This window comes from Scyliorhinus canicula, chromosome 4 (genome assembly GCF_902713615.1).
Source record: "Scyliorhinus canicula chromosome 4, sScyCan1.1, whole genome shotgun sequence".
Classification (NCBI taxonomy): domain Eukaryota; kingdom Metazoa; phylum Chordata; class Chondrichthyes; order Carcharhiniformes; family Scyliorhinidae; genus Scyliorhinus; species Scyliorhinus canicula.
In genome coordinates this window covers 77,315,167-77,335,660 of record NC_052149.1, presented here as the reverse complement: position 1 = coordinate 77,335,660, position 20,494 = coordinate 77,315,167, and the positions used below count along the sequence as shown (strand labels likewise).

Below are 20,494 nucleotides of genomic sequence, written 5' to 3'. Positions count from 1 at the left end.
TTCTCTGTTCCAGTAATATTTTCCCTTAAAAAGGGTAGCTCATGCTGGAGTACATCTCCACAGAATCTTGGTAATGTTTTTGCCAGGCTGAATACTGATGCCTGTTCTCAAATTGGCATCAGTGTATGCACGTCTCCAGCTCAACTAGAAACTCTGGCTGATTTTGTATTGCTACAATATCCATCTAAGATTAAAAGCAGCTGAATTGTAAATTAAAACTTTGAACATTCCTGACCTATAGAGCAAATCAGTCCTTGTCTGTATAGGAGTAGCTGAACTGACTGACCGATTACATAAACCAAGATGAAATCCACCATAGAATGTGATGATTTTAACAAGAGACCAAATAATGTCATAAAAGTGGAGTGAAAAACATTTAATCCCAGCCTTGTGAATATAAACAACTTCATCGCTGTTTTATACAAATTCAAACCTACCTATGGCAGCTGATCGGTAGAACAGGTTTGTAAAGCTGGGGAATCTTCCTGTTTATCAAAGGCTGAAGAGCCTCCTTGAGGCGATGATAATTCCGCTCGAGCTCCCGTTGATATTCCTTCTGATCGGGACCTATCAAACTCTTGTTCTTCCGCAGGGCATCCTCACATCTTAATTAAATAAACCGTGATCAGAAAACACACCCCATCTCACCTGGCTGGTACATAAAATAATGTCTAGCTTTTGAGCGGTGTCATGTGGCTTAATTATTTAGCCATGGCAGTAAATTGACGCATGTAATGTTTTAGTTTTCAATGTTTTTTATGCTATTTAATGCACTTAACTGATGCTCCTAATTTATCCCAAATTAGTGACTGGCCTGTTTTTAAATAAATCGAATAACCAATTAAACTAAATCAAATAAACTGAGGGCCAAATTAAAGGGGGCAGCCCCTTAAGGGCTACTACCCGAGACTGACTTGTTACTAGCACCACAGCTAATTCTTATCTTCAAAGCGTTTTTGCATTCAACCAACCAAGGAAGGAAAAACCCTCTAATATGTACCCCCAGCAGAGTACAATTAATGTGTTTGCTCAAAGAGATCAGACAGTCAGCATGTCATGTCACTTGAAAAGCAGGGAGGTTTTCCTGATATTCTAGAGACGGGTCCAGTTCCGCAAAGTGGCAATCATCATCAGATTGCCGCTGTGCTCAAGCCGTTCTGGCTGGGTCTTCTGAGCCCAGCTCCTTCAGAATTGGGGTGTGTACACGAAGGGCTTCACAGAGCTTAGTGTTTTTGTTTGTTTGGTTGGTTGGGGGGGGGGGGGGCCATAAAAGACATATGGTACTAGCTACAATCGGGTAAGTTTAAAAGTCCAGTATGAATAGACAAGTCAGTGAATGGGTCGAGTGGTATCTGGGTGGTGGGGACGTGGGGGTGAACCAAGAGTGGCTGGGTGGCAGTTACTTCTGTATTTACTCAGGAATTAGACTAGGATTTTTTTACATTTCCTAGGTAAATCCATTTTACAGCCAATGAAGTGCTTTAAAAGTCATCGGTATTATAACATTGGTATAATGCCAGACGTTTCTTGTCAGCAAACTCCTGTAAATAGCAATGTGTTAATGATGGTGAATTTGCTTGAACAACCCAAGATGCGCAGAGGATCTCACAGAAGTCCTGACGAGCTGACCTCCATGGGAATTTCCCAAGTTCAATCGTCTTTGACGACAATTCCCCCAGGACCCCCACAAATACCTCCGACTGAGTTAGCCAGGGACTTTGGGTAGTTTTGTAGTTACCCAGGAAGGTGGGAGAAAATGGGGTGTGTGGCTGGGGTGTAGCAGTAGCCATAATTTCTTAATGTTACTTGTAAATTTAATGAACTTTGAAGGTAGTTTTATAAAATCAGATGCTTATTTAAACATAGTACAAGCATTCGGCATTCCGTCTGAATTTATTTTGCCCTGTGCTGGGCAACAGCAACGTAACATGCTCGAATTAATTAGAGATAATGTGAATTGATGCAGAAACACTATTTGGCACTTGAAAAATATTTATCTGCTGTACCATAAAATTACTCCTACAACCCTGACAATTTTAGTTGAACTATGCATTATTATGAAGAATGCACACCAACATATATTCCTGTGTCAGTAAACAGTGCACTGCAGTCTATGAAAAATATGGAACAGTTTATGTAAAACTTGTAATACAAATGAGGTGGTTTATATCTAAAGGCAGGGAACATAACCTTCTGATGCTTTATTCCTGAAACATGGGCAATGTGGAACTGGTGACACTATGAAGTAGCACCTGACATTATGGCAGGTGGCTCTTACAATCTTGGGTGGCTGAAAGCTCAGTCGCAACTGAATGTGGACATTGGTGATGTTGACTGTCCAAATCTGTCATGCAGTGTAAAAGTGAAAACAAATCCAGAGCAAAAGCAACCATCTATGCAGGAAACAGTATGAAGTCATACCTTTTGGTGAAGTCTTTGAAGCATAGACGCAGCTTGTTGTGATGTCGGAAGAGTTTGGGGTCATTGGGTATTTCGGACAAAAACACTTGAGCAACTTCTAAAGGTCCCTATGTAAAAAATAAACACGATTGAAACAGGGATGTTAACTTTCATTATCATCAAAGATCATTTACAACGACTTCCGGCTGCGGTGATGCGGAGCTAAGCCGCACGTCCGGCAGCTCCCGCTATCAAAGGACTTTCGGGCCCGTTTTAGGGCCCCAAACGGCACTGTTTTGACGATTCCCGGTGGGGGAAGGTGCTTGGAGGAATATTACCCGGAATTTATGGTGCTCACCCGGAGTGGGGCAAAGAAAAAGGAGGGCAACAGCTCCCCAGAAAAAGCAGGGGAAGGAGGACAAAATGGCGGCCGGTGGAGCACCCGAGGATTGGAGGCAGTGGGCACAGGAGCAGCAAGCTGCTCTCCTGCACTGTTTTGCGGAGCTGAAGGCTGAGTTGCTGGACTCCCTGAAGGCAACTACCAGCAAGCTGCTTGAGACCCAGACAACCCAGGGAGCAGGCCGCTGATCGGGAGGAGGAGGCCGTGGTTCTCGTGGGGGAGGTGGAGTTGCACGAGGCACTTCACAAAAAGTGGCAAGACCGCTTGGACGAGCTGGACTTTCGCACGAGGTGGAAGAATTTGAGGATCCTGGGCCTTGCAGAGGGGCTGGAGGGGTCGGATCTGCCGTCCTATGTGGCCACGATACTGAATTCGTTGGTGGGGGCGGGGTCTTTCCATCTGCCCCTGGAGCTGGAGGGAGCCCACAGAGTGCTGGCCAGGAGGCCCAAGGCGAATGAACCCCCGCGGGCAGTGCTGGTGCGGTTCCATCGGTTCAGTGACCGGGAGTGTGTGCTGCGCTGGGCCAAGAAGGAGGAGCAGCAAGTGGGAGAACTCGGTAGTGCGAATCTACCAGGACTGGAGTGCGGAGGTGGCTAAGCGGCGGGCCGGATTTAACCGGACGAAGGCGGTGCTTCATAACAAGCAGGTTAAATTTGGAATGCTGCAGCCTGCGCGTCTGTGGGTAACATATAAGGACCGGCATTACTACTTCGAGTCCCCGGAGGAGGCATGGGCCTTTGTGCAGGTGGAGAAGCTGGACTCGAACTAGGGTTTAGGGGCTGCAGGGCCTTGTGTACTACTGTTGTTGCTGTTGTAATTTTGATACATTTTTCCTATGCTGGTTCTTGCTCTGTTTCCGGGTGGTTCTGTTGGGTATGGTTTTGTGTTATGCGGGGGATGTTGGGGGTTTGTTTTTTTTCTTATTTCCTGTACGGGGATGGGGTGGAGCTGGTATTTGGGAGCTGCGTCAGAAGGGTGGGGTGTGGGGCAGTGTGAAAGCACGGGCTTTCCTCTGGTTTCCCGCGCTGCGGGGCAGGAGGGGTGTAGCTGGCGGTGGGGGCGTGGCCTCTGCTGGTTTTTTCCTCGCGCTGGAGCAGTGCCAAGGAGGAGTGGCAGGAGGGGGGATGACCCCATGTCGGGTTTTGGCGGGAGTTACCGGGGTCAGCAGGCTCACAGAAGTGCCATGGAGGGTGCGTCGCAGCTAGGAGGGGGTCCTAGCCTGGGGGGGATACCGGGTTGCTGCTGGAATTGCCAGGAAGGAGCTCGTGGGGGCCGGGGGGACAGAGGTGAGGTGTTGTCGCTGTGGGGAACGGGTCGGGCGGGGTGTGCTGGCCTGGGGCGAGTAGTCGATGGGCTATGGCTAGTCGGCGGGGGAGGGGTGCCCTCTGATCCGGCTGACCACCTGGAACGTGAGGGGGCTGAATGGGCCGGTTAAGCGGGCTAGGGTATTTTCTCATTTGAAGGGGCTGAAGGCGGACGTGGCTATGCTCCAGGAGACCCACCTGAAGGTGGCGGACCAGGTTCGTCTGAGGAAGGGGTGGGTCGGGCAGGTTTTCCATTCAGGGTTAGATGCGAAGAACTGGGGGGTGGCGATTCTGGTGGGGAAGAGGGTGGCGTTCGAGGCATCTGAGGTGGTGGCAGACAAGGAGGGCAGGTTTGTTATGGTGAAGGGTAAGCTGCAGGGAGAGAAGGTGGTGCTGGTAAACGTGTATGCCCCGAATTGGGATGACGCTGGATTTATGAGGCGTATGTTGGGCCGCATTCCGGACCTGGAGGCGGGGGGCCTGATCATGGGGGGAGACTTTAACACGGTGCTGGATCCCCCACTAGACCGGTCCAGTTCAAGGGCGGGTAGGAGGCCGGCGGCGGACAAGGTGCTGAGGGGGTTTATGGACCAGATGGGAGGGGTGGATCCCTGGAGGTTTGGGAGGCTGAGGGCGCAGGAGTATTCCTTTTTCTCCCATGTGCATAGGGGTTACTCCCGAATAGATTTTTTTCGTTCTGGCTATGGCGTTGAGGGAGTCGGGGAGGTGGAGGGGTCTGGTGCGGGGTGGGGAGGAACATCGGGTATCGCTGTATGCGGACAATCTGCTGCTGTATGTGGCGGACCCAGTGGGGGGAATGCCCGGGGTGATGGAGCTGTTGGCTGAGTTTGGGGGGCTTCTCGGGCTATAAGCTGAATCTGGGTAAGAGCGAGGGGTTTGTAGTGCACCCGGGTGATCAGGAGGGAATTGGTAGGCTCCCGTTTAAGAGGGCAGTGAAGAGTTGTAGGTACCTGGGGGTGCAGGTGGCCAGGAGTTGGGGGACTCTCCACAAGCTTAATTTTACCAGGCTTGTGGAGCAGATGGAGGAGGAATTTAAAAGGTGGGACATGGTGCCGCTGTCGCTGGGGGGTAGAGTGCAGTCCGTCAAAATGACGGTGCTCCCGAGGTTCTTGTTCCTGTTTCAGGGCCTGCCCATCCCTATCCCTAGGGCCTTTTTTAGGAGGGTGACTAGCAGCATCATGAGCTTTGTTTGGGCGCATGGGACCCCGAGGGTGAAGAGGGTCTTCTTGGAGCGGGGCAGAGATGGTGGGGGGCTGGCGTTATCCAACCTCTCGGGGTATTATTGGGCGGCTAATGTGTCGATGGTGCATAGGTGGGTGATGGAGGGGGTGGGGGCAGCATGGAAAAGGTTGGAGATGGCATCCTGTGGAGGCACAAGCCTGGGGGCCCTGGTAACGGCGCCGTTGCCGCTCCCTCCTACGAGGTATACCACGAGCCCGGTGGTGGTGGCTACCCTCAAGATTTGGGGGCAGTGGAGGTGAAATAGTGGGGAAGTGAGGGGCTCGATGGAGGCTCCGCTAAGGGGGAACCATCGGTTTGTCCCGGGGAACATTGATGGGGGGTTCCAGGGTTGGCGCAGAGCAGGCATCAGAAAGCTGAGGGACCTGTTCATTGATGGGAGGTTTGTGAGCCTGGGAGAGTTGGAGGAGAAATTTGAGCTCCCCTCGGGGAACATGTTCAGGTACCTGCAGGTAAAGGCGTTTGCTAGGCGGCAGGCGGAAGGATTCCCTTTGCTGCCCGCGAGGGGGGGGTGAGGGACAGGTGCTCTCGGGGGTCTGGGTCGGGGATGGGAAAGTATCTGATATCTACAAGGTAATGCAGGAGGTGGAGGAGGCGTCAGTAGAGGAGCTAAAGGCTAAGTGGGAGGGGGAGCTGGGGGAGCAGATCGAGGATGGGACATGGGCGGATGCCCTGGAGAGGGTTAACTCTTCCTCCCCAAGCGTGGAGACCTGGATCAATGACATGGTGGGTTTTATTAAACTGGAGAAGGTCAAATTCGCCCTGAGGGGATCGGTACAAGGGTTCTTTAGGCGGTGGCAGCCTTTCCTCGACTTTCTGGCTCAACGATAGCGAACTAAGTCAGCAACAGCAACCTAGCGGGTGGGGAGGGGGGTTGTTGACTATGTTTATTTAATTTAATCTATTTTCAAGTTCCCTTGTTTACCGGGTCTGGGGGCTGGGGGGGCTCGATATATGCGTTGTTACGGTCTTGGGGGTGTTATGCTTATTATGTTGTTTTATTGTTGTTTTTTACTGTTTGTTATATATTTTGTAAAACATTTTCAATAAAAATTATTTTAAAAAAAAAAATCATTTACAACAGAATGCGGGCACAATACCAAGAACTTTATATACATGCTTGACCACAGATCTAGAGAAATCTCCATGTCTTTGGCTGACTGGTTTTCAACTCAGTCACAGTAATACTAAAATAAAACCAAAGTTCACGAGTAGCTTCATCATTCCTAAATAATGAAATGTGGTATAAAAACAGTTTAAAGACCTAACTACTGCCCATTTTGTTTACCCCCTTTTATCTCCTATTCTGGTTTTTCACCTTTTTACCTCCTCCAGCCATTTTCCTCCTAAGTCTTAATTGTTTCGTTTCCTTTTATTATTTTATATAATGTATGTTCACACTATTCAATTTAAAGGTGATAATGTTTAAAAAGGGTTTAAATCAATTACGAGGTAAATTATTGATTGATGCCAAAATTATGTCAGAACCTTGTGACACTTAGCATTGGTCACTGCACCCTTTTGTCCTGACCATTACACATGTGGGACAGAGCTTTCTGGATGCTGGCCCCAATAATACACAAGCAATAAAATTAAATCTAACATCTACTCTATTATACTACAGGATTAAATTAAGACTATTTATGTAAACTGATTAACTTGGTCTTAGTACTGCATTATTTCTTTGTGCTTTAATCACCAAGATTCAGCTGATCTGCTTTTCTAATTTTAGAACTGGTGTACCTTGAACATACGCTTGAAATGTTCCCTTCCCTTGTTCAATGTGGTGCAATTTCATGAGATTGAGCTGCGACACGGATACTAAACCGAGTGGCTATTATTCAATTTTGAGCCAGTGAGTCGGCCACGGTATTTGACTTGGGGGAACGGGAAAGAAATATTACTCAACCCTGACCACATTCTGAAGCGTCCACTTCTTGAATAGGGATTAGCAGTAGAAATGCTAGCCGATTTTGTTGACTTCTTGGTCGGTAAACAATGAAATCAATTGTACGACTGACTGTCACCTACTGGGATCAGCAAACGCAGAGCAGAGCAGGGATTAAACTTGGGGCCCTGCTTTGACCATGTGACTCATGGTGGTGCATTTATTAAATAAGCCATCAGAGGATATTGGCTTGAACTTCAAAGAATAATATGTTACATTAGTACAGACTCTTAAAAGAACATTGTCACATAATTTTTCACTGATGTTAAACGATTCCCTGCCGGTGAGTATAGCAATTGGGAAAATGTGTCAGTGGATTTTGGTCCTGGTAGGCTTAAATTCATACTTGATTTACTGTTGTTCCCACTGAGCCCTGCAACACCATTTGAAGCATCTTCGGATCAGCTGGTTCTTGGTGTGTTGCAAAAGCCAGCTCTTGAGTTTTCTTCTGCATATCTTCTATTGCCACTTCAATTGGTGTTAAAATGACCTGTAGATAACAAAACAAAAATCTAAAGTTTTATATCAGGTAGCATTTTCAGTTGTGGTTTATAGCATAACCAATTACATTTCTCAGTATCATTGTATTAAGCCTCTGTGTCTTATTTGTACAGGATTAATCCATATGTGGGGTGCAAGCATGGTGGATTAGGTAATAAGGCTGTATTTACTGATTTAGCCATCACAATAGCACTGGTTTGATTTTCCTCCGAACCACGCCAACTCAGACCTTTACCTCAGCTGTGAAACAGCACAGAAGAGGGAGAAAAATCAAGGAATGGTGGTCCATCTGGTACCCATGTATCAACCATTCCAGAGCAGAATTGGCAGCAGCCCGAAACTATAAAACCACTAAACCTCATGGTTGCAATTGGTTCCTGATCCATGAAGGAAAAGAAGAATCCCTTGGTAAAAAGGGACAGTTGCATGTCCCACAAAATCTACGTAAGTAAATGTATGCTTTTAAGAGGAAATGATAAATTCAAATACTGGACTTTTAACTGAACCATTACTCTGTAGGAATGAATTTCAATTGTATTAATTATTAATGAGTGGATTATAAACAGCAACTGTATAAAAGTATTAAGGAAGCGTTCCTTTGATCAAACACACCCTCGGGGTCCATGCAAGAATAAAACGGGGAAAATTGGTGTTTTGAAGATTATCATTGTGCACAATGCTCCAATTGAAAATGGATTGGAAATCCGAACATGGTAGCGTTCTTACAATGGACGTTTATAGCAAAATATGATCCAGAGCTTTCTATTTTCTTTATCACCTTTGAGTTCCTTCAAAATGTAACAGTTTATGGTGAAACATTGATTCATTTCCTCACCTCTTCTTTTTGAGTGACATTGATCCTGGTTTTAATGTAGGGGAACGTGTGTGAGACAGTCAAGATTGTTTTGCGTTTGAACTGTTCATGAAGATCACCGTGAGCTCGGCCATCCAGTGTGAATGGCGTGCAATACATGAAACGCCTCAGGTTATAATTTTTGTCAAAGTAAGTAATCCTGTCCTTCATTTCGTAGGCGTCAAAATATGGTTCCACATAAGTTATCTGAATGTAGGCCTGTAACATATTTAAAAACAGCTAAATTCACACACAACTCACATGAAAATCTATTTCAAGTCAACTACTTTATCATACAGATTATGGATGGGGCTTCTTGGATTTCCTCATCTGTATCTTTACACTTCCCGGCCAACATTGTGAAGAATTCTGGAGTGTGCAGCTTTATCATATCCCCTCCATAACAGCACAATGGGTGTACTTACCCCTCATGCACTGCTGCGGTTCACCAAGCGCATTTAGGGATGGGTAACAAATGCTGGCCTTGCCAGCAACGCCCATATCCTGTGAAAGGACTTTTAAAAAATGTTCATGCTGATTCGGTGGGTTTCTGCTCTAGCCATCGCATCTCTGAGACTTGTTGATCTGCTCCACTATTTATTCCTACTTCATCCTCACTTGCTCTCATTCATCCAGCTCCCAAATTTCACTGGAATTTGTCGGGTGTGCACCATATATCTGTTGTGTGCAATCACTAGAGTAAAATGTAAGCAAGTACATTGGAAAATTATGGGAACTAAGGCACTTCATCTCCAAAGGTTTCTTATTCATTTTGCATTATATTCTTATGGGTGCTAGAATAAATGACAGAAATCTGCCTGTAATTGTCACAATACTGACATCAACCAGGGCACTGTAACTAGGGTACCCCCATTTGGAGTATTGGGAGCAGTTTTGGGCACTGTATTGAAGGATATTCTGGCCTTGGAAAGGGTCCAGCGGAGGTTCACAAAAATGATCTCTGGAATGAAGAGCATGTCGTATGAGGAGTGGTTGAGGACCCGGGTCTGCATTCGGTGAGTGGACGTGGAGAGGATGTTTCCACTAGTAGAAAAAACTAGAACCTGAGGACACAGCCTCAGACTGAAGGGACAATCCTTAAAACTGGGATGAGGAGGAATTTCTTCAACCAGAGGGTGGTGAATCTGTGGAACTCTGCCGCGGAAATCTGTGGAGGTCAAATCACTAAGTGTCATAAAGACAGAGTTGGACAGGTTCTTGATCAATTAGGGGTTATGGGGAGAAGGCAGGAGAATGGGGATGAGAAAATATCAGCCATGATTGAATGGTGGAGCAGCCTCGATGGGCCAAATGGCCTAATTCTGCTCCAATGTCTTATGGTAACTGGCTTCAACACCCGATCAAAAAAATCAGTTGGGTTGCAATGTTTATGTAAATAGATATTTTGTGAGAATCGTAATCAACTATAATATCTTTCATGGCCAACGAGCCTGGCCGTATTCAGTAGCTACTATCACACACAAAGAAATGACCACTTGAGGTACAGGACCTCTGTAACAAAGCCTCCGTATAAGAGATAGCATGTTCAGAAGAGGAGGAGAGAAAAGGGAATATTCAATGGACAGCTGTTACAATCACATATTCTTCACCTTATTAGGATCCAGTTTGCATTTGTCCACTGGATTGGAATCTTTGATAACTTCTACAACATCCTCACCAAAACGTTCACCATAAAATGCCTAATCCAAAAGAAACACATTCATTAAATATTAAACACTGATTAGTATTACAGAAATGTAAAAATATATTGAGTCTGCCTGCAGCCATAGGTAATGGCTGCTGGATGTTATTCGAAAGCAGATTCTGAACTGTCTCTACTATCTGATTTAAAAAATAAATTTAGAGTACCCAATTATATATATTTTTTCCAATTAAGGATGGCCAATCCACCTAACCTGCACATCTTTGGGTTGTGGGGTGAAACCCAAACAGACATGGGAAGAATGTGCAAACTCCACACGGACATGATCCAGGGCCGGGATTTGAACCCGAGTCCTCAGCGCCGCAGTCCCAGTGCTATCCACAGTTGCCACATGCCACCCTGTCTCTGTACTATCTGGAAAACCATGTTGTTTTGAGGCAACAGAAATTCAGGATGTCACTTTTCAAGATTTGCTTAAACAATGCCACTCTGCTGTTGACTTCAAATATCTGTCGGACTTTTGATCCCCCTCAACATAGCAAACTCCTACTGGATGAATATGCCTGGCTAACAGGCAGGTGATTTTCTTGCCTTTAATAATCGCCAGCCAGGTGTTGCCCACAAATGCCCTGTGATTCTTCCCCCCCCCCCCCCCCCCCCCCCCCCAACAGACATCATGTTGTCAAGTCCACAAATTTGCAAACACCACTCCATCCTGCACCCCACCAGGAAAGTTCCCCAACAATATGCCTTGCCCCCCTCCAACAAAGATTAGGAATTCCCTCCCAGATTTTCATTGTTTTTGGTCTTTTCTGCTTTTGCTCAGTGGTGTTCTGTCAGCTGATTCCTCTCCTGTAATGTTAAGCTGTTTTATTTTGAGCTGCCAAGAATGAAAAAGAGCTGCCTGCAGAAGCTTATTTTCTTCCAGGACCCTGCCACCTGTCTTCTCCACTCACCGCTCCCCTCATCCCATCCCTATCTGAACTTACTACCCTGTCCATAGGCCCAGGCAGTGCTTCCTTTGGGCTGCAACCTCATTCTGTCCTTCATCAGTTCTCTCCACGACCACCCTCCAATGGCTTCCTACAACTCTACCTTTTCCCATCTCCCTATTCTCTCACTCCCGTTTACCTCTTCCTAGCTACTAACCCTTTCTACCTACCCTTTCCCTGGCATCCAACTCTTCTCTGTGCTCACTTCCCTGCTTCTAACCTTGTGCTACTTGCTCCTCTTCTGACCCTGCTCTACTCACCCTGTCATCTATCCTGCTGTCCCAACCCATCTGAACATCTTCATTCTACCACTGTCTGCCCCAATCCAATTATCTTCCATATTCTAACCTTGTCGGACCCGGAAAATTCACATGTTCTCAACTCTCCACGTGTAATTCCATGGTTGACAGTCTAGAGTTTAGGCAATTTATGAGCTTTTCGAAATAAAAACTTAATAAAGTTATGTCATGGTTATTTCAGCTCACCTCAAGGCGATGAGAGATTTCAGCCAGTTTTGTTATGGCTGGCTCTTTGTAAACAAACTCTTGTTCATCCAGGTCACCAAACTTGGACCCATAGAAGCCAACGCGGAAATAGGTGCCAAACATCCTCTTTCCATCCTATAAACGGGAATTTTTATGGTTACCTTGGAGCAACCACACACTGCAGCAATGATCTTGTTTATATTTATCACGTCACACATGAAGTTAGAAAAGTCTATTTAGTCTATTACGCTCATTCCCTCCATAGGATATTTTACCTGATTCATTTAAACTTAAGGGAATGTCTAAATATTCTTGGATCCTGAAAGCAATAAATTAAATGGTTTTCCAATGTAATTTGTTCTTTATTATGAACTAATGTTACAAAGACAGTTCAACTATTTTATAGCGAGCATATTTGGTCTAAAAAATATATTTTGAGTCTGCCTGCAGCCATAGATAATGGCCTCTGGATGTTATTGTAAAGCAGATACTAAGCTGTCCCTTTGCACTATATTGGAACGTCATGTTGTTTAGAGGCAAGAAAGATTCCGGATAAGTCACTTTTCAAGAAATGCTTAAACATCTTCATATATCTGTTGTTCACCCTCACCTCCTTATAAGTTCACTTTCACATTCAATATATCAAACATTTTAATCATATATTAGCTTTTAACCTTAATGGTCCATTAGGGAAAATAATCGTCTCTTTATTTTAAGGTATTTCCTTCCCTCCACCCAAGCAAAGCTTAGAGGGGCAATATGGTAGACTAAACTGTCTCTGCCACCGTTATTTTCAAGGTAGTTTCTGAAAAGCATATGTGGACCAAGAAAAAAGTAGCAATTTTCGCCAGCATGATGTCATGCCACCAGAGGGAGCATTCCCCAGGGCGGGACGCAATGGCCTAAAGCCATTTAATTATATTTAAGCGCATGTAAATTTATGGAAATCAGGTTGACACTCTTTCTGGGAGTGAACCTCATCACGTCACCATGGGGGACGGGGATGTTCTCAAACCGAGATCTCGCCGGCGCAAATCCCGTTATGGCCCTCTCACAAGATTTAGTGGCCATCACAGGATTTGTGGCTGTGGCCAACTGACTGGAAAAATCACAGCCTACGTTTCACATCACCACAAATCAAAGTCAGTTCTTTCAGTACCAAATTAACACTGTTGCTAATGCAAGATTTAGGCAAATAATATTCAAGATTATACTTTTAATATTCTCCCTCTGCTATTGTGAAGACCCTGATCCAACCGTGGGAATTTGTTCAATCTGTTCTAAGTACTATCCTGTACCTTGCCTCTTAAGTGGCCATTTCTCACAAGTAGATTTAGAAAGAGTCAATAAAATATTTGACATCACAGCTGATACCAATCCTGTCCTTACCAAAGAACCCCCCCAGCATGAGGATTGTTTCCCCTCTCAGAACTAGGGGTGCTGATGCGATGATGGCCCAGTTGCTGCCTTGGCTGAGCTAAGATTACTTAATTCAGAATACATACATTATTAGATCTAGGACCTTCCTGGTCTAGCTCAGATCCAAAGTGAGCAATTTATTTAGCAGCTGAGACATAAGTTTGCTTGCATATTGATTTTATCTATTAAATAACTGAAATAAACTCATTCCTCAATGAAAGCTCAAAAGCTTTAATTTTCCAACATTTGAAATATATCAATTACCAAAGATTAAAATCACTATTTTGTTTTGTTTATTCTGTGTCAGCACTAGGGGTTTCCTGAGATAACTGTAATAAGGGCAAATGTCTCAAGAATTGTACCCAGGTGCATGCTGGGACCACTGAAATACCCAATTAGATTGTGTTGGATACCAATGAGCAAGTCTCAGATTTGCCAAGTGCTAGTAATGTGGGCTATAACAATCTGGAAAGTGCTACTGCATGAGGGAAGTCAATCCTCTGTACATAATGTACATAGAATTTACAGTGCAGAAGGAGGCCATTCAGCCCATCGAGTCTGCACCGGCTCTTGGAAAGAGCACCCTACCCAAGGTCAACAACTCCACCCTATACCCACAACCCAGTAACCCCACCCAACACTAAGGGCAATTTTGGACACTAAGGGCAATTTATCAAGGCCAATCCACCTAACCTGCATATCTTTGGACTGTGGGAGGAAACCGGAGCACCCGGAGGAAACCGGAGCACACACGGGGAGGATGTGCAGACTCCGCATAGACAACAATCAACAATACATAACAATTACCCACTTTAAAACAATTCACAGAAACTTTTGGGTGGGTTTAAATTTAAAAATAACTAATTAATTGGTACAAAACAATCCACACCAACATATGCATTGAGGACAAGTACACACACTGTTAATCAACAGCAAACAAAAAACTTTTAGAATGTTAATAAAGGTTAGAGACTTAGGACATCACTTAAAAATGATTGCAGGTCATGCATTTAGGCTAAAATGAACATTATCATAGAATTTACAGTGCAGAAGGAGGCCATTTGGCCCATCGAGTCTGCACCGGTTCTTGGAAAGAGCACCCTACCCAAGGTCAACACCTCCACCCTATCCCCATAACCCAGTAACCCAACCCAACACTAAGGGCAATTTTGGACACTAAGGGCAATTTATCATGGCCAATCCACTTAGTCCAAGACTGTGGGAGGAAACCGGAGCACCCGGAGGAAACCCACGCACACACGGGGAGGTGTGCAGACTCCGCACAGACAGTGACCCAAGCTTTCTGTACAAAGTACTCCCCACTGCTTGAAACAATGCAGATTTCAAAATGTAGTTAAACTCTCAGCTACATCTCTAAGTATCTCTTTTATTTCAATGGGAGATGCAATTTTGGGCTTTCTTGGGACTGCCCTGCAGTTGCCTGACACCAGGGAAAATTCTCTGCCTAACCCTATTCTTTCCAGGGAGGCAAAAGGGTGCACCTTCCTGAGGCATACTCTACCTGGCCCCACCCTTTTATTACTAGCACAGATCAGTACTTATGTTATAACCATAGCAGCATTGCTCCAAGGAAACAAGAGGAGCTGTCAACACTGCACCAATTCTGCCATTGAGAAGGCAAGTGATAGCCTGTTGCCTTCCTCTGGCATTTCTCTCTTTAGCAGCTCTTAAGAGCCATAAGATAATGACATGACAGCAATACACTCTTTTCAATTTTTCTTTTGTCTGCATAGAAATAGAGCTCCTTGTTGGCCTGGTTTAATTTGAGCGGGGAAATCAAACTTGTGCTTTTCCATTCTGTCATGCTACATATGCATTGTCATGGCATGTAATTCTTTGGTGTGTCTTGATGTATGTACTTCAATCACATTGGAATACTGCCTATGTATTTGCAACACAGAAAATCTACAAGCAGATAACAGGAAAAAGCAACACAAGGAACAGCCACAAACAAACATAGGAATAAATACAAAATTTAACAGCAAATTAATTACATTAGGACTTTAAGAAATTGCAACAGGATGCGAGACAGAAATTATTTAACAAAAACAACTGTGCAATATTCACTCCTGATTTTTACTCATACCTCAAGTACAAATAGCTAGTATCTTTGAGTGTATATGAAAGACCTGCTTTTATATAAATCCTCACACATAGCTTTAAGGTTGTCAAGTTTAACTAACCTAGTTAAACTTTTGGAAGTAGTCACCAATCATTGAATCATAGAATGGTTGGAACACAGGAGGCCATTCAGCCCATCAGTTTCAATGCTTTCTCTCTGCAAAGCAACCTAGCTAGTCCCACTCCCTTTGGACCTGTTAAATCTTCCTCTTTGGATGCTTATCTAATTCCCTTTTGAAGCCACAACTGAAGCTCACCACACTTTCAGGCAGTGCATTCCAGATCCTAGTCACTCACTGCACAACAAAGATTTCCCTTATGTCAACATTCTTCTTTTGCTTATCACCTTAAGTTGATGTCCTCTGGGTTCTCAACCATTAACCAGTTTCTCTTTCTCCATTTGTCTGGACCTCTCATAATTTTGAATTCCTTTTTCAAATCTCTTCTCAACCTTCCCTTCTCAAAAAAGCACAGCTTCTCCAATTGATCAGGTGGCATGGCGGCACAGTGGTTAGCATGGCTGCCTCACAGCGTCAGGGACCCGGGTTCAATTCCAACCTTGGGTGACTGTCTGGAGTTTGCACATATTCTCCCCGTGTCTGCGAGGGGTGCTCAGTTTCCTCCCACAGTCCAAAGATCCACAGGTTACATAGACTGGCCATGATAAATCGCCCCTTAGTGTCCAAAGGTATAGGTTGGGTTACTGGGGGAGTGGGTCTAGGTAGGCTGTATTTCAGAGTGTTGGTGCAGGCTCGGTGGGCCGAGTGGCCTCCTTCTGAACCGTAGGGATTCTATTCTATGATTCTATCCATTCATTCCTGGAACCATTTTCATAAATCTTTCTGTACCCTTTCTAAAGCATTCATATTCTTCCTAAAGTGTGGTTCCTAGAATTGGACACAATACTACGGCTGAGGCAGTATTCTATTATTAAAATTTTTTTTCGAATACACAATTTTTTTTCAATTATGGGCAATTTAGCGTGGCCAATCCACCTGCCCTGCACATCTTTGATTTCTGTGGGTGAATCCCATGCAGACACGGGGAGCATGTGCAAACTCCACATGGACAGTGACCTTGGGAAAGGATTGAACCTGGGACCTCAGCACTGTAGGCAGGCAGTGCTAACCACTGCACCACCATGCTGCCCTGAGGCAGTGTTTTATAAAAGTTCATCATCACCTCATCATCACGCTCTTGTACCTTATATACCTCTGCTTTGAAAGCCCAGTATTCCATATACTTCAGTTAGCCAATTTCTCAATCTGCCTTACCACCTCAATAAGTATCCATGGACATTATCTGTATCAATATATGGGAGGCATTTGATAAGGTTCTGGGCAAAAGACTAATAGAAAAAATTATTGTGTGTTGGAACTGAACGTAGTCTTCACTTGGGTTGAAAATTATTTGGAAGATGGGAGAAAGAAAATAGAAAAAGGTTGATACTCTAATCAATGTGATGTGACCAGTGGTGTTTCTCCAGGGTATGTTCTTTTATTAACATTTTATTAACGGGGCAGCACGGTAGCTAGCATAAATGCTTCACAGCTCCAGGGTCCCAGGTTCGATTCCCGGCTGGGTCACTGTCTGTGTGGAGTCTGCACGTCCTCCCCGTGTGTGCGTTGGTTTCCTCCGGGTGCTCCGGTTTCCTCCCACAGTCCAAAGATGTGCGGGTTAGGTGGATTGGCCATGCTAAATTGCCCGTAGTGTCCTAATAGTAAGGTTAAAGTGGGGGGGGGGGGGGGGGGGGGGGAGTTGTTGGGTTACGGGTATAGGGTGGATACGTGGGTTTGAGTAGGGTGATCATTGCTCGGCACAACATCGAGGGCCGAAGGGCCTGTTCTGTGCTGTACTGTTCTATCTATCTATCTAGTTCTGGGGTCTCAACGTTTCACCATATTTATTGATGACTGATGGAGGAATAAAGACTGGATGGAGGTGTCTTAGGAACTGCCGTATGTAGTGTAGATGTTGCAAAAAGACAGACAGATTAAGCGAGTGGGCAAAATTAGGACAAAGAGAGTTTAATATGGGCAATTGTAAGGTCACCCACTTTGGCCTCAAAACATTGGTTAGGCCACAGCAGTTCTGGTTGCCGCACTATACGAAGGATGTGATTGCACTGGACAAGTGCACAGGAGATTCACCAGGATGTTGCCTGGGCTGGAGCATTTGAGCTGCAAAGAGAGGCTGGTTAGGTTTGGGTTGCTTTCTTTAGAGCAGAGAAGGCTGAGGGGCTCCTGATTCAGGTGTGTAAAATTATGAGGGGTATGGACAGGAGCAGCTGTTCCCCTTAGTTGAATGGTCAATAACGAGGGGCAAGAGGTTTCAAGGGGATTTGAGGAAAAGCTTTTCACCCAGAGGGTGGTGGGAATCTGGAATACACTGCCTGGGAGGGTAGTAGAGGTGGGAAACTTCACAATCGTCAAAATGTGCGTGGATGAGCACTTGAAATGCCGCAACATTCAAGATTATGGGCCAAGTGCTGGAAAGTGGGAATAGTGCAGGTTTAGTGTAGTTTTGTCAGTGCAGATTCGATGGCCAAAGGGCCTCTTCTGTACTGTATGGTTCTATAATAGATAAATCAGAATATTTTCTAAATGGTGAGATAGTAAGACCTATAAGGGAGCAGAGTCATTTGGTGGTCCATCTTTAAAGCATTAAAAAGCAGTAGAGAGGTACAAAAACAATTAAAAAGGTTAATTAAATGTTGTCCCTTATCTCAATGGGCTGGAATACAAAGGGAAGGATATTATATTTTAGATGTTTACAGCATTGGTTAGACTGCATCTGAAATACTGCATTTAGTTTTGGACACAAAATCTCAGAATAGATATATTGGCATTGGAGTGGGTGCAGTACTGACTCACCAGATTGATACCAGGTCTAAAAGGGTTAAATTATGAAGACAGGTTGAAACCACTCTTCAGTCCAGAAGATTGAAGGATGATCTGATTGACCAATTTAAATCATCTCCCTTTTCAGTTACTAAGCCTGATTCATCATAATCTAAGCAAAATCTGGCAAATTCAGACTATCTACAAGGGGGTTTATATTTTGCGAAACATACAGAATTAATCTAGATAAATCCACCTTTTTGCGAAATCACTTTCGGAGATAATCTCACATCTCTTAAGCTTCAAGGGAGACATAAACATTTTTAACCAGCATGTTCCGGTTAGCAGTGCTTTGAATGTGCATCTATCATTGAGGATCCACTTCTGTCCAATCTGAGAGCAGTATGAAGTCAGTTTACACGTGACAGAGAATACTGTCCAAGCTGGGGTGGTATTGGACGCCGTCAAAGTTAACAGTAACTTTGCAGAAGGGGCGGCACGGCGGTGCAGTGGTTAGCACTAGTGCCTCACGGCATCAAGGACCCGGGTTCGATCCCGGCCCTGGGTCATTGTCCGTGTGGAGATTGCACATTCTCCCAGTGTCTGCATGGGTCTCACCCCCACAACCCAAAGGTGTGCAGGGTGGGTGAATTGGCCACACTAAATTGCCCCTTAATAGGAAAAAAAACTTTACAGAAGAAAAGATGAAATAGTAGCTTACGGGAGTGAATGTTGCAGAATTATTTAAATATTTAGTCACACAAGACAACCACTTTGATGCCAACACAATGAATGTTGGTATATGGGATGCATGATAAAGCAAGCACCCAGAGGAGAAAATAAAAAGTAATTTGATTGACATAAAATGTAATTTCTTTCCCCCAACAAGGAATGCATCAGGTATCGCAATAGATCAACGAAGTAGAAAACTTACCACAATTAGGACAGTTATAAAAGCAGGAGGAAGGGGTCAGCATCAGGGCGAGAGAGAGAGAGAGAGAGAGAGAGAGAAAGAGGAGAAAACATAAATTATTTTAAAAGGGCAGGGATCTTTGAAACAAAAAGGTAACAAATTCCAGCAATAAAAGTAAATTTAAAAAGAAAGCAGCTATCAACTCCACTCGAACATGACAACACAGCGCAACATGCAGTATCTGATAATGAAAGGGATAGCATACTCAGCCCACCACATGATGAGAAAGGAGAGACTAGCACAGATCGGCAGTGGACAAGTAAACAGGCTAGGGAGGTATTTTACCATGCAATGTTGCAATGTGTGACTCGTGAACGATGGACACAAATAATTGCATTGAGAAAACAAAAATGTATAAATCAAAACTAGTAAGATAAAGAAAACCTTACTGCCAGCAGCAGTGAGAGGCAAATACATGTCTGTGAAACAAACACAATTAAAAGCTAGTGATAATGGAAGTGACTCATTCATCTGTGAGATCTGTTCATCGGAAAGCATTTCACGTGACCTCAGCAGAAAAAAAACTACAATTCTGAGGTCAAAGGAAATGGCTTCATCGCCAGACAACAACAGAACACCCACAGCCAGCACACACGGGCAAAGCATTCGCACGAGTCTTACATCAAACATTAGTGTTCCAACATCAACTGAAGTAACACCTACCTCCCAGCCAGTACTCTGTGTAACAGAAAGTAGAGTCAAGTCAAGTCAGTCACACAACAAAGATCCTGTAAAGTTTGGATCATGTGCAAAAAGAAAAGCATGCATGTACAACTTTAAATGTACGCTTTTGAACAGTTTTTTCAACAATGTGCTCTATTCTTACAGTAAAAATGAACCAAGGAAATAAATTACCTAAAATCAAATATCCACAATTTTAAAAGGTATTTGAAATTAAACTTCAATGAAGCATGTGAAATAAATTACCTGATGGACTATTTTGCTGAATGCATCTTGGAGTTTACCATGAATAGTCGCCAGTTTTTTTGCATCACGATTAGCCTCATGGATTGGAATTAGAACCTTGTAAACTTCATTAACAGCCTCATACATTCCAGCCTGTGATTTGAAAGTCCAAAATAATTGATGCAGCAAATGAAAATCAGTATTTTTACTACGCAATTATAATGTCTGTGTGTGTGTGTGTTAAAAAAAATCCCAGCAGGTGGAAAATTCTAGTTGGCTTAGGGTACAAAAGGCACCAACAACCATCTGCTAACTGAACCAACTTGACACAGTGAATGTTAACTCTTATTTCGCCACGAGGCTAATGCTAACAATACTGTTTTTTGTGTACTAGACCGTAGGAATGTC

At 44.3% G+C, this 20,494-nt stretch overlaps 1 protein-coding gene across 15 annotated transcripts in view; it reads right to left on the bottom strand.

Moving 5' to 3' along the window:
* The window catches only part of dock7 (dedicator of cytokinesis 7), a 223,709-nt gene that overhangs the window by 539 nt on the left and 202,676 nt on the right, over positions 1-20,494 (bottom strand). For 9 of the 15 annotated variants that reach the window (XM_038794509.1, XM_038794512.1, XM_038794514.1 and 6 more), the window contains 8 exons: positions 20,108-20,239; positions 19,844-19,858; positions 11,807-11,932; positions 10,277-10,366; positions 8,649-8,885; positions 7,659-7,802; positions 2,422-2,528; positions 438-605 (listed from right to left, as the gene is read on the bottom strand). In XM_038794509.1, the coding sequence (XP_038650437.1) occupies positions 438-605; positions 2,422-2,528; positions 7,659-7,802; positions 8,649-8,885; positions 10,277-10,366; positions 11,807-11,932; positions 19,844-19,858; positions 20,108-20,239 (1,019 nt within the window). Of the gene's footprint in view, positions 1-437; positions 606-2,421; positions 2,529-7,658; positions 7,803-8,648; positions 8,886-10,276; positions 10,367-11,806; positions 11,942-19,388; positions 19,600-19,843; positions 19,859-20,107; positions 20,240-20,494 lie in introns of those variants that run through there. The other 6 variants (XM_038794510.1, XM_038794513.1, XM_038794518.1 and 3 more) reach the window with 3 other exon arrangements.